General features: G+C 40.5%; 1 protein-coding gene across 2 annotated transcripts in view; it reads right to left on the bottom strand.

The window, feature by feature from the left end:
• Positions 1 to 6,096, bottom strand: part of nrap (nebulin-related anchoring protein) — a 119,492-nt gene extending 113,396 nt beyond the window's left edge. For both annotated transcript variants that reach the window (XM_078564700.1, XM_078564701.1), the window contains exons 1-7: positions 5,957 to 6,096; positions 5,745 to 5,839; positions 5,320 to 5,404; positions 3,346 to 3,450; positions 2,491 to 2,595; positions 2,238 to 2,342; positions 779 to 883 (exon numbers count right to left, since the gene is read on the bottom strand). In XM_078564700.1, the coding sequence (XP_078420826.1) occupies positions 779 to 883; positions 2,238 to 2,342; positions 2,491 to 2,595; positions 3,346 to 3,450; positions 5,320 to 5,404; positions 5,745 to 5,839; positions 5,957 to 6,025 (669 nt within the window). In that variant the 5' untranslated portion in view covers positions 6,026 to 6,096. The remainder of the gene's footprint in view (positions 1 to 778; positions 884 to 2,237; positions 2,343 to 2,490; positions 2,596 to 3,345; positions 3,451 to 5,319; positions 5,405 to 5,744; positions 5,840 to 5,956) is intronic.
• Positions 6,097 to 15,009: the final 8,913 nt, after the last annotated feature.

Here is a 15,009-nt window from a genome sequence, read left to right as displayed (position 1 = left end):
TCGAGGAGAAATCAGCCCGCTTGATCAGCACCCCATGCACCACGGTAAACATTCACTTTCTCCACCATCACCACACTATCTACAATATGCACTGCAACAAGTCGCCAAGGCTTCTTCAGAAGCACCTCCCAAAACTGCAACCTCTACTGCCTAGAAGGACAAGGGCAGAGGTACATGGGAACACTGCCACTTCCAAGTTCCCCTCCAAGTTGCACACCATACTATTAGGAAATATTTCACACTTCCTTCATTATAGCTATGCCAAAATCCTGGATCCCCCTCTCTCACAGTCCTAGAGGAGTAACCTACACCACATAAAATGCAGCAGTCCAAGAAGGTGGCTCTCTGCAATTAGGGCAATTAGGGATAGGCAATAATTGTTGGCCTTGTCAATGATGCACACGTCCTGTGAATGATTTTAAAAATCTTGACAATAAGCAGCCCGTACAACCACAAATAGCACCTCAGGAGACTTTTCAGGAAACCTTTACATCTAGACTTTCAAGCAGTATATTACTTCAATTTGGATGGATCACCATTTATTAGTTCAGAGCAAGTGAAGGATTGCTAGATGCCCATTCAGCACCGTCAGGCTGGAGAGAGGAGGGGGTAAAGTAATGCAACAGTTGCCTAGGGATGAAAAAGGGATAAGGGAACTTGCCAAGTAGAAAATGGACAGTTTTTTTTTAGTGTCTCCCCTGCAGTGTCCATTTTAAATAAAAAAACTCTATTCTCTTAAAATGATCTTTCCAGCAAAAACATTATAAAATGTACTTACATCACTAGCCAATATCCCTCCTGCTTTGGCATGTAGTAACTGTGGAGTGTCTACCACTGACGTGTACTGAGAAATGTGCTCTCCATGTCCACGTTTATACTCCGCCTTCAATAATTTAGAAATACAAAGGTTTTGTTGTGTCAGGCTTTAACAATTAAAAATATTTATTCATCAAGCTTGAAATCGTAAGCTTTTGAATAGCTGCTTAGATTTCTCTCAGAAGAACTCAACTACCTTCCAATCATCATCTAATAGCTAACTCTTTGGCAATCCTATGTTCTCTTCAAATGAGTCTGTTTGACAGGAACTCAGCCCAGGCTTCTGACTTGAAGGTCAGTGAAGGAGAGTGCATAATGTTTACACAAGCTGCTTTGGTTAGCCAAGTTTAACACTGAGGCGTGTGGTAAGATTGTCAGTCCTACACAGGGTCAGAACTGAAGTAGCACCAAAATATCTATGAACATGTAAGCCATACACCCAGGACCATAACAGTTGTGTCTCAACATTCTCTAGCAATTTACAGCATCTGCAGAAAATGCCAGTAACAAAACTTTACTTTTCCTACAAGTTGAACTCTACACACACTGCTGTTGGCTAGGACTCTGTTACTTGCAGACAAAAAGTATGGACTTCTGGGCAATGACAATGGGCTGAATTTTACTGGGGGGTGGGGGGGAGCTGCTCAGGCTCCCGGAAGGAAAGTTGGCCGGCAGCTGACACACTTGGGGAAGAAGCCCGCCCCGCAGCCATTATGTGCAGCTAGCGCGCTAAACAAGCTCACAGTGGGACCTCCGCCCCTCAGTGGACAGGAAGTCCCACCCTCACTGGCAGCTCAAGCAGTCTCAGCAGTGCCAGAGCTCAGTAGTAGGTGCTGTTGGGATAGGAGGTGCAGGAAGAAGAGCGATGGTTGCCGGAGACAGGAAAATCCCAGGCTTTTAAGGCGCGGGGGGGGGGGAGCGGGGGTGTGTGGAAATGACATCTTGGCTGTTGCCCCCGGCAGGGCACTCCCCAAATGATATGCCCCCCCTTCCCTCGTGACTTTTTTTCAACTTGGCCTCAAAAAATGGATTGCCCACTCCTGCCCACCTGCCTTTCCATTCCTTTTTCTTGAGTTTGCCCATAACATGCACCATTCCAGTTGAAATGGCAAGCCACTGCTTCTCCTAATGTCATTTTGAATAGGTTTCTTGGAGATGTCTGAGATTAGTCTGGAGATAACAATTCCCAATCTTCCCTCCCTCACTTTGTGGAAGTGCCTGGCACCCACTGACCATCTCCCATGATGATACTGGTCAGATCGGTAGGTTATTTTGCAAAACTTTCTCAAATGCCTGTCTTATTACTAATAGCACAGCACACGTTACAGTCACATATAACATTATTGTCAACCACTTATTAATGAAACAATCAAACCACTGACCATTGAAAATTTAGGCTAACTTAGTTTCCATTCACTTACATCACTGATAGCTTTTTGAGCCTGGACAACTCGTACAAGCTCTGGACTTGTAACACAAGCAGTGTACCAATTTTTGTCTTCTTCATAGGCAGCCTTGTAAGCATGCTGTAAGGTTAAAAATGGGAATTCCACTTGAATAAGGTACAGAGGTGTTATGTAATCACTTTAACCACTGTCATAACTAATGCATAATCTTGAAACAGGTAAAATAAATTATAGTTAAAGAAACCAAGAGCAAGTGGTCACATGCTACCTTGCTGACAAGTTCCATATTTTTCTGTGCTTGTAAAATAGAGGGCATATCTGGTGGTAGGCTATATGATTCCTTTGTTTCATCCCATGCTTTAGTATACTGCACCTGTAAACCAGAGCATTTTAGTTCAATGATGGAGCTTCTTGTGTTTGTTTATATTTAAAAGGAGAATCGGAGAGAGGTAAGAAGGGAAACTTCCTTGGACAGAGCAAGCACCAGAAAACTACAGGGCTCACATTCAATTATTGCCTTTAATACTACAAAGACAGGAAAATCTCACCTAAACTATTATATTAAATTTTTATAAAACATGTTAGGAGCAATGCTATATGCTAATTTACATTGATCACAAGTCAGCAACCCATTTTACATCTCTTCCAATGTTTACTTCCACTGACTTCAGGGGATCTGAAGATCCATTGAGATGTTCCTGCTTATATCTCCCTAGCTGACTCTGCCAAGGTTTGTTGAGTAATTTGGAGGACCCTCAATTTAGGAGTTTCCAGCAAACCCCAGCCACTTACCAAAGAGGGCTGGATACCCAGGTAGGCCTCACATCCACCCTTCCTGGCCTCATTAGGCCAGACGCCAGATTCTATAAAAGGCTTGTAATGTGGGAACCCTAAGCCTTTGCCCTCTACCACCTGATCTCATACGCTGATGACTTATAAAGGATGAGCAAAGATACTACCGCACAAGGCCACCCCAGAAACTAGTTGATGACAGTTGTCGCAGATTCCCACCAAAGTTATGGTGGGAGTCAGAATTCCCATGGATTCTCGGGGCCATAATGTAATTAAGCATTAATCTTGTTGTGCATGGCATTTTATTACACAATACCTTGAGGCTGCTTACCTTACTCGCAAGTCGCCCAACCGTACAGGCATGCTCCAGTTGCTTCGACTTTATATCCCAATGAAAAACTGATTTGAATTTTTCGGCTTCCTCACGGTACTTAATCTAAGTGCAAAATTTCAGTGGACATTTTATGATGTTGAATTTTAAAATGTACTGTATTTCTTGGAGGGATCTAAGCGTTAGTAATGATATTGTCTCATTGATTATATAACTTTCTCTTCATTTTTCCGATCTTTTTTACTGAATATTTATACAAAACTATGGTGCATTTTTCCTTTCCTAGTCAGGCTGCTCAAAGTTAGATATGTTCACATTGAGAGCAATCGGAAAATTATATCACTGACTTCTCATAGGTGATTTGTCTAATTGCCCTCCTCAAATGATACTGGTATCAAACCTGATGAGGGAAGATGAACTGACTTTACAGAGAAACAGAGCCATTAGGGACAGCATCATTTTGCCCACCTTATCATCACATTAAGTACATCATGGCATCCCAGGAAAACCAAATAAGACAGTTCACACTGAAGAGCAGCAAGAAGCAGTAGACAGACTAAACAGAGAATGGTTAAAACACTTTAACTAAATAATTGCTATCAGTTACATCTATTTCAACTTTAAAGTTAATTTATCAACTATTGAAAAATGAATTGTCACAACTTTATCTCCAGTAAAATGGATCTCATGCTCACAGTATTCAATACTGTACACAGTCACTTGTTTTTATGAACAGAAAGTCACAGGATAGCATTCAGAAAAGATCATTTTTCAGAAGAAACAATATACTGTAAGATCATACCTTTCTCAATTTATGTTTTTTAAATCCACAATTCATTCTGCCCTTGCAACATATTCAGTCCTCCCTCCATGTAGCACCCTTGTTGTCCAAGGGTTGCTTATCATGGCTCGTGCTATGACACCATGGACCAAGGCAAGGCCCTAAGAACTACCTCAGCCTAGTCAAGATTGAATTCACACTGTTGGTATTAGTCTGCATCCAACCAAATGAGCTAACCAACCTCTAACATATTCAGTTACTGGTATCAATAAGAATGCATGCTGGATAGAATAACATGTTTGATTTCTTTTCTTTTAACTTGTCACAAATAAAACCTGGGCATTTAAGAATACTAAAGGAGAATGGTTTATATCTGTTAAACTCATATACAAACTTAAAAAAAAAGTCATCCATGCTGCTGAAGTACAAATTACAGCAAAATATTGGAAATATTGAATTCAACAAACCAAAAATAAAACACAATTGTTATGTTAGAATTTAAGAACAAAAATACTTGATAAACATCATGGTAAAGTCTAGAAAGTAACAATCACTGCCATGCAAATATAGTTTTAAATAGTAAAAACACCCATCTTCTATAGGTCTATATATATATGATGTCTGGCAAAACAAATTAACGTCAATTTTTGTTACTCAACTTTCATACGCTAAGTTTAGCTTAATAAGGGTCAGTTTAATATGAAATGAGATGCAAATTTTGTTTAACATCTTTGGACCAGTTTATGACTTGTGATTGAAAGCAACAGAATATGGTGGTGGACAGGGGGAGATGGACGGCAAGCAGTCCTCAAGACTATAATTTTAACCTCTACATGAAGTCGAAGCACAAGCAATGAAGTGTCACATCACAGTTGCTGTCCAGAAATAGATGTTGCTGTAACACACTTCATTCCAAAGCTTGGTTGTCATCAAACTAAGAGAAAGTTTACTGAATATACTGCTAAACTTGTCAAATATGACAATAAGTCCAAGTCATATGATCATTAATTATGGTGAAATAACTGTTTTATGTCATGAATTGAAATAGCCAAGGACTATTATCTTAAAAAATGCGCGCAGCTGATCTAGCGACTAACGTCGGGTTATTCAATCGACTCGTGCCTCCAGCAACCTTTGAGGATGCTTTATGCGGATAATGTGCGTTGCGCCCCTTCACAGCGCTGCTTACCCACCTCACTGGACTCGCTTTGTTTTTTCACATTCAGGTTCAGAGGTGTATCTAGCACACTGGTGAATTTGTTGAATTTGGGGTTGTGTCTGCGAATTAAAATAAACATTGCCACGATGTTACAAAAAGATAATCGGTCGGATTTTCTATCAATCTCACACGGGTTATACAGACAAGGTTCTTCAATCACATAGTGTACTCTTACTACGAACGATCTCAACAATTTCAATGGTATAAATCTGTAGATCTAAAATTAGAAAGCCATGGTACTTTTAGTGTTCACAGTAAAACAGAAACAACATTCAATACCGTTACGCTTTCAATTGTCCGATTTGAATATATTTAAGGTGTATTAATATTAATTGAGATATAAAAACCCTTTAATTGGAATAGTCCAACGAGATTGTCGCTAACGTTTAAATAACTTACGCCTGGCAATAAGGTTTCTTCTGGTGACTGATAAAATTGTTGACAGTTAAGATCATTTTGCAGACCTCACAGTGAAAGCAAGACTTGTGCCATGTCTATGGATAGCAAAATCAACACGTTATTAACTGTTTAACTTTTCAATTAACTACTAAATCTTCCATTTAAAAACTGGGAAAATCAGGGTATTTTGATAAAGTTTCTGCATTACTCACCTGGTCTATGCAAACTATTTTCTCAGCGGGATAAACGCCAAAGCCACAGCGAGCACACGGTATATTCATTTTTTTTATTTATGCGTGTAAGAAAACAGCGAAAGATTGTTTTGCTTTTGTTTCTTGAGCTGCGCTTCTCGTCCCCCCTCTATCCTTTTTGGCTCGCCTGTATTGGAACCTGCCACCAGCAGTCAGCCGGCTCCATTTCACTGCACAACAAGTCCCGCCTCTGCTCCTCGGCCATTGGTTCAAGCCGCCAATTACTGGGCACCGATCTCCAAAACTCGACTCACGATTGGTTACCAGAGCCGTCAATCACAAGGGCTCGCATGTCTACCAGCTGTATCAGGTTTAAGTTTGGAGAGTGACTGGTGCTCATGAATGTTTCGGTCCCAAAATAGGAGGCAGCAATATTCTACTAAATACATCTTGACGTCAGTCATAAGGAAAAAGGGAACTGACAACATTTTATCAATCTACACATAAAAGCTTCGAAAAGCAAAACCAGGTCAACATTTTGAAGCACAGTTCAATTTCCTGTGGATTTTAATGCCTAGGAATATTTTTTTTTTGCTAATTATTCGCTACTCGAACTGCAATATGCTGTTGTTTGTTTAAATTTCTTAAAATAAAATGAGTATGTACTGCACATCAGTTCCTTTTTATAGCCGTCTTGTTGGTTATCAAATGGATATTATCATAAACTTATAATAACTACTCGTGTTATTGTGATTAATCAGCCAGTTGTGAACACCAGCATGCGCGTCATCCGGTCATCAGCACCAGGCCATCAGTTATAGCAAAGGGGTGAAAAAGGAATACAACTGCTGCCTATTGATACTTAACATTTTCAAATTCCCGTGTTTACGTTCTTAAAAGTTTTCCTTTTTTTTTCCTATTCATTCATGGGATGTGGGCATAATTGGCTAGGCCAGCATTTATTGCCCATGTTCAGAGGGCATTTAAGAATCAACCACATCGCAGTGCATCTGGAGTCACATGTTTGCCAGACCAGGTAAAGACAGCAGATTTCCTTCCCTGAAGGGCATTAGTGGACTAGATGGGTTTTTACAACAATCAACAGTGGTTTTGAGGCCATCAATATACTTTTAATTCCAGGTTTTTATTAAATTGAAATTCCACCATATGCTGTGGTGGGATTTAAACCCAGAGCATTACCCTGGGTCTCTGGATTACTAGTCCAGTAACAATACCACTAAACCATCACCTCCCCATATATATTTTTGGCAGTGATTTCATTACCACCCAGCAGGGTTAACCAATTGACCTGTTCAATATCTTCTGCCATGTTAGTATGGTTCACCCTTCTGAAATCTGTTTTTATTAATGGCTTAGAGATGGGATAGAAAGTCACATATCCAAAGTTGCTGATGGTACACAGATTGACATTATTGTAAGGAATGTAGATGGAAGTGTAAATTTACAAAGAGATATTTATAGTTAAGTGAATGGGGAAAACTGTGGCAAATGGATTTCAATGTAGGCGAATACACCTTTGACCTGGAAAGGATAGAACAGGGTACTTTGTAAATGGTGAAAAGTTAAAAATAATGGAGATTCAAAGAGACATAGGAACCTAGACACATAGATCATTAAAATGTCATGACAGGTACGGAAAATAATCAAAAAGGCAATGGAAGGCTGGCCTTTATATCCAAAGGACTAGAATACAAGGGGGGTAGGAATCATGCTTCATCTATGCAAAGCCCTGGTTAGACCACACCTGGCGTACTGTGAGCTATTCTGGACACTACATCTTAGAATGGATATATTGGCCTTGGAAAGAGATTTATCAAAGTGATATCTGGACTCCAAGGTTTAAATTACAAAATTACACAAATTATTCCTTGGAATTTAGACAAAGGCCAATTTGATCAAAGTGTTCGAGATATTAAGGGAAACGGATGGAGTGAATAGAGAGAAACTATTTCACTGGTTGTGGAGAATAGGACCAGGAAGCATTGTCAAAAGATTAGAGTCAGACCTTTCAGGAGTGAAATTAGGAAACACATTTACACACACAGGGTGGAAGCAGTTTGGAACTCACTTCTGCAAATTACAATTGATGATAGGTCAATTGTGAATTTTAAATCTAAGATGGATAGATTTTTGTTTTCCAAAGGTACTAAGGGAATGGGGCAAAGATGGGTGTATGGAGCTAGCTTTCCAATCAGCCATGAGCTCATTAAATAGGCTCAAGGGCTAAATGGATTAATCCTGTTTCTATATGTTCCTAAGTGATTAATAAAGCTGTTATTTAACTCTGAAATTCAAATGACATTGATAATCCATTTAAGCTTTGCTTTCATTAATTATGATGTCATCAGAACATGAAGAGTCACTTTACTACCCACGCGTCTAGAATAATCCTATGTTGCTCATAGATCAACCTTAAATTATTTCTCAAAGAACCACCAGTAATGATTTTAGACGTCAAATATCTTTTTTATCTCCATTATATCACACAACTTTCACTTAAGTCAACTTACCACACAAGCTGAAACAAACCTTAAATTAAAATGTTGAGAATTACAAATCAATTGCATAAAATCTCCAGCATATACATTATATTATTTTAATAAGAGATAGCAGATGGTAATTTAAAGGCTATGATCTAATTGTGGGACTCAACTGATGTTCATGACTTTGATTTCATTGTCCGGTGTCATCCAAACTCCTTGGCAAGTTAATGCCTTATATTTCGTTGCCTTCCATCTATTTTTATATTATATAGTTAGATTAACACTGCTGTACTTTTTTTAGCAGGAGGGAGTAAGTAGGAAGATGACAAGATGCCTGCTAAACCAGACTATATGTTAACTAGGGTAAAACACTAATTACCTCATTCTGTACCGTTAATGTTTGTGTTTTAGTAGAATCTGCTGGATAAGAAGATAAAGATCAGGATTAGAACATGTTAATATGGTGAATGGTTGTCACTCTAATGTTGTTTTTAAAGATTCCATTTTTAATGTTTTTTTTCCTGAAGCGCTGAAAGATCGTTTCTGCCAGTTGGGGAGTCTAAAACACGGGAGCGCAGTGTCAGGATAAGGGGCCAATCATTTAGGACTGAGATGAGGAGAAATTACTTCACTCAAAGGGTTATGAATCTTTGGAATCCTCTACTCCAGAGGATTGTGGATTCTCCATTGTTGAATACATTTAGGGCTAGGATAAACAGACTTTTTGGTCTCGCAAGGAATTAAGGGATATGGGGAGCGGGCGGAAAAATGGATCATGCGTGATTGTATTGAAAGGTGGAGCAGGCTCGATGGGCCGAGTGGTCTACTCCTGCTTCTATTTCTTGTGTTGTTGTTTTCTTGTGTTCTCCAAAGTACCACCTCTGGAGATGGTGGCATAGTGGTATTGTCAATGGATTAGTATTCCAGAGACCCAGGGTAATACCTGGGTGAGTTTGAATCCCACCATGGCAGGTGGTGAAATTTGAATTTAATAAAAATCTGGAATTGAAAGTCTGATGATGACAGAAGGAAGTCTGCTGGCCTGATCTACATGTGACTCCAGACTCACAGCAATATGGGTGACTCCTAAATGCCATCTGAACAAGGACAATTAGGGATGAGCAATAAATGCTGGCCTAGCCAGTGACACCCACATCTTTTTAAGAAACACCAAAGAATTATAAATAGTGCAATTGTGGGTGACTTTCTCTCAGTTAGGGGTCAGTCAGAGTCTGACTACATCAGTGATCCTGTGATAGCATTTCACCATTTAAGATATGAACAACCAAGTTTCAAACATCAATTTCTTGAAAGACATTGCAGAAGAAACATCTGTTACTATTTACATTTTGAGGAGAAATGTAAAGTTTGGAAACTACTGTAAATAGATTATTTGGAGCTTGAAGAAGACAATAGACTCGTGGTCCAAAGTTTCCAAGGAAAGGAAAACACTTTAATTGGAAAGAAAATGTCAGAATCATATATTACAGTAGTGTCTATACTGGCTCTCTGAAAGACGCACCAAACAGTCCCACTCCCCTGCCATTTCCCCACAGCCCTGCAATTCTTTTTACTTTCAAGTATCTATCCAAATCCTTTTTGAAAGCTACTATTGAGTTTGCTTCCACCACCCTTTCAGGCAATATATTCCAGATCATAAAAACTCGCTGAGTAAAAATATTTATTCTCATCTCCTCCCAGCTCTTATGTCAAGCTATCCATAATTAATGATTGGTTATCCCATGTCATTGCCATGTAGCTATCATTAGAAAGGAAGTAGAGTGCACTAGTAATGGAGGGGTGTACAACTTCACTTTCAAAATCACAAATGTTCAGCCTTTGCAACCCCCCACCCCCATTCGCTGTAGCATTTCTGCAGCTACCAATCTAGTTAACCACTTCTTCACCTCCTCCTTCAATACCCTCGTCCCCATCAAAACAATTACTTTCCCTCACACTGACCATTACCCCAGCATGGTCTTCATCTCCTCTGTCTTAAGTCCAAGGGACACAGACTTCAATAGATATGGCAGCATATGGCTAAACCACTCATTGCCTGATCTGGTTGGACTTAATGCGGCTGCTGCTCTTCTCAGCCAGAATTGCTCTCCAGGATCACCCTGGAACATAAAGATGACCCTTGGCTTCTTTTCTCTCCTTCAAACTGTCTTCTTAGAACACTTTTCCCTGTCTTCTTCACCCTCCTATCCAACAAGTGCAAGGAGCTCATGGGCTTCCTTAGCACTAAGATTCAGAACGTCCAATCAGCTGTCTCTGCTGTTTTCCTCCTTCCCTAGCCCCGCCATGCCAAACTTCCTCTAAAATTCCTCACTGTCCAGCCCTGACCTCACATCTTTATTTATTTTCTGTACTATTTGCCCTCACACCCTCTTGACTATGTGATCCACCTCCATTACCCTATTCCCATCAAAGTGCTGTCCGCACAATTTCCCTTTCTGGCTCCCATGTTAGCTGACATGGTTAACGGTTCCCTCTCCTCAGGTTCTGTCCTCCTTTCCTTGATATCTGCCATCCATGCAAAAAAGAAACAACCCTTGACCCCCTTCAGTCATTGCAAACTACCATCCCCATCTGCACTCTCCCTTTCTTCTCAAAAGCCATTGAATGCACCGTCAACTCTGAAACCATTTTTTAAACTCTTTCATAGGATGTGGTTGTTGCTGGCAAGGCCAGTACTTGTTGCCCATCCCTAATGACCCTTGATCTGAGTGGTGTGTTAGGCCATTTCAAAGGGCAGTTAAGAGTCAATCATCATTGCTGTGGGTCTGGAGCCACATATAGGCCAGAGCAGGGAAGGATGACAGATTTCCTTCCCTAAAGGGCATTAGTGAACCAGATGAGATTTTACAACAATCAACAATGGTTTCTTGGTCACCAAAACTAGCTTTCAATTCTAGATTTATTAATTGACTTTAAAATCCACCAGCTGCTATGGTAGGATTTGAACCCATGCCCCCAGAGTATCAGCCTGGGCCTCTGGATTATTAGTCCAGTGACATTACCACTATGCCACTGTCTTCCCGCAGCCTGCAGAGCTCCCCGAACTCTACTTTTGAATCCCTCCAATTAGGTCCGTACTAGGTTACCAAATCGGTTCTAATCAGACACAAATGTCGTTCTGTGCAATTGTGTCAAGGTGAAATATCCTTCCTCGATCTTCTCATCCTGTTTGCAGAGTTTGATATAGTTGACCAGACCATTCTCCTCCAACGCCTCTTCACTGTTATCCAGCTGAGTATGCTGCATTTGTCTACTCTAGTCTTATCTTTCCAGTCATGGCAAGAGAATTACCTTCAACTGTTTCTCTTCCTACTCCTGCATGATTAGCTCTGGTATCCCTCTAAGGATCTATCTTTGACCCCCCTCCCCTCCTATTTCTCATTTACATGCTGCCCCTCAAACACAGCATCTGAAAACACAACATCAGTTCTCACAATATAGGGAAGAATGAAGTCATTGCCATTGGCTCCCTCCACAAACTCTGTTCCCTAGCCACCAACTCCAGCCCTCTCCACGGCAACTGTCCAAGACTAAAATTTAATTCAATTTCAATTCACTTTATTGTCCATACGGAAATTAATTTTAGGTACATTGCTCATTTATTAAAAGAATTATATTTAAATGAATCATAATAAAAGAAAAATATATACTCTATCACAGAGATCTAACTTTAATTAAAATATGTATCAAAAACTATTCCAATACATTAAAATAAAACAGACTGTTCACAACCTTGGTGCCATATTTGACTCCAAGATGAACTTCTGACAACATATCTGTACCAGTAAGACCACCTACTACCACTTATTTGCACTTCTGTAAGATCACCCAACTCTGCCCTCTTCTCAGCTCATCTGCTGTTGAACTCCTCATCCATAGCCTTGTTGCTCTAGACTTGACTATTCCAATGTTCCCCTGGCTGGTGTCTCACATTCTAACCTTCATAAATTTGAGGTAATCCAAAACTCTGCTGCCCATATGATAGCTTACACTAAGTTCCATGCACCCATCACCCCTATGCTTGCTGGCCTACTCTGGTTCCTGGTTAAGCAAAGCCTCAATTTTAAAACCTCAATTCCATTTTCAAGTCCCTTTTTTGCGTCACCCTTCCCTAACTCTATAATTTCCTCCAGCACTCCGAGATATTTACACTCATCTAATTCTAGCCCCTTGAGCATCCCTGATTTAATCACTCCATGATTGGTGTCCGTGCCTTCAACTACCAAGGACCTAAGCTCTGGAATTGCCTCCCTAAACCGCTCTGCCTCTCTTCCCTTCTTTCCTCCTTTAAGATGCTCCTTAAAATCTACCATTTTGACCAAGCTTTTGGTCATCTGACTAATATCTCCTAGATGGCTTGGTGTTAAATCGTGTTTCATAATACTTCTGTAAAGCATCTTGGGACATTTTATCATGTTAAAGTGCTATATAAACACAAATTGTTATTGTTCTTGTAATGGATAGTTCACAGAATGACAGAATTGTTACAGCACAAAAGGAGGCCATTTGGCCCATCATGTCTGCACCAGCTCTCTGATGAGCAATTCACCTAGTGCCATTCCCCGGCTTCTCTCTGTAACCCTGCACATTCTTCCTTTCCAGATTCAATTTCCTCTTGAATGCCTCGATAGAACCTGCCTCCACTACAATCGCAGGCATGGCATTCCAGTTCTTAACCACTCGCTACATGAAACAGTTTCTCTTCATGTCTCCATTGCTTATTTTGCCAATTACCTTAAATCTGTGACTTCTTTTGTTCAACCCTTCCACCAGTGAGAACAGTTTTCCCTAACAACTCTGTCCAGGCCCCTCATGATTTAACTATGACCCCTCATAGTAAGAGTTGATGAAGGGAGTTGATGAAGGGAGTTGATGATGGGAGGTAGTAATTCTAACCTAAACCAACTGGTGGGAAACTGATATGATTGGGTCAGTCACATGTTTTACACCCTGCCTGATTTTATTTCCCATTGAAATCATCAGGGTGCAAATCGGGTGGCCAACAAGAAGCCATCAGTTTTCTGTTGGACGAGCCAATTTAATATTACCGCAGGGTGTTTTGTCCAAGCCTCCATTCCAGAAAAAAATCATAGCAAGGCTGGGTTCATAAGAACTTCCAGATTTACTGTAATGATCATAGCATCATGGCAGCCCATGATCACATGATGCCAGTTTGACTTTTCTGTGCAATCCAAAACATAAATCAGAACAATATCTGTTTATTTCAAAATTAACCGGAGATTTTGTTAGCATTGCCATTTTTTAACCATTTTCCCTTGCTTCATTTCAATTTTGTTATTTTTAATTTAACTCTCTCTTTCTCTCTCTCTTTTTACATGAATGCCTCCGCTGACAAGATAACGTTGACTGGTTCCTGAATAGCATGACGACAAGGTACTAATTTTACATTATTGGTTGGCATGCTGGGGAAGGACAAGAGAAGAGAAGAGACAGCAAGAGAGAGACGGAAAGCAAAACAAGCTGACGCAGAGCTGAAGAAAAATAGGAAGAGAAAAGATAAACAATTGAGAGAAAGCACACTGAAAGCAAAGAGATGAAAAAGAGCAAGTAGGGCAGAGACAAAGTGACAAGCAACCTAAATGAAGGTGACAAGCAGATGACAGACCAGGCATCATTGTGCCCTGTTGGTTAAATGAATTGCAGAAAAACAATGGTGGTGAGCAAACGCAGGCTGGAATGATCCTATTGAATGATGAAGCATTATTTGCATAAACTTCCCCATTTATTTCAATTAAATGCAGTTGGAGGAATGCTCAATGGAACACATTGTTATAAACATTGAACTTCCCTTCGCAATTTCAATAGTGATGTATGTATTCAGGGGGCAGGATTTTTCGCTTGGCGTGCGGGCGCGCACCTGACACGTCCAAGTGTAAAATAGTACACGATGATGTCGGGTGAGCATCCCGATGCCACCATGCACTCACGCACTATTTTGGTTGGCGGGCACGCTCAAGAGTTGGCAGCGTGCCCACCGACAATGAAGAGGCCTATTAAGGCCACTAATGTATTAATTAAGAGTGATTTTTCACTGCTCATCCAATCTTACGGTTGGCGGGCGGGCGAATCGACCACAGGCGGGATGAGGTTTCCGAGATTAATTTTAAAATATGTTTTGACAGAATTTTTATTATCTATATGTTCAGGTGAGTGAGTCCTATGTGGGGATGTTTTTTTCAGAATTTCATAACCTTTATTTTTGTTTTTAAAATTCTTCAGCTCCCTGAGGCAGCTCTCTGCCCTCAGGGAGCTTTCATTGCATCCTCCCCTGTGCCTGTATAGACTTCAGCGCTTGCCTTCCTCTCACCCCCACCCTAGCAGCGCTGGGCCTTTCAGCATGCATTTCATGTTGGCTGGCTGTTAATTGGCCAGCCAACATGAAATTGTGGTCAGGGGCCAATTGTGGGTGGTGGGCTGTTTCCCAGCCACTCCCGGGCCTGCCCAATGACCTCAAAATCCTGCCCAGGGAAATATTGAGGGAAGTTCTGTTATGTAAGAAAGTCTAATCTTGATCTGAAAACACATGCG

This window comes from Cetorhinus maximus, chromosome 20 (genome assembly GCF_964194155.1).
Source record: "Cetorhinus maximus chromosome 20, sCetMax3.hap1.1, whole genome shotgun sequence".
In the NCBI taxonomy this organism is placed as follows: domain Eukaryota; kingdom Metazoa; phylum Chordata; class Chondrichthyes; order Lamniformes; family Cetorhinidae; genus Cetorhinus; species Cetorhinus maximus.
The sequence above is the reverse complement of the archived record's forward strand: the minus strand, read 5'-3'. Positions and strand labels throughout refer to the sequence as shown.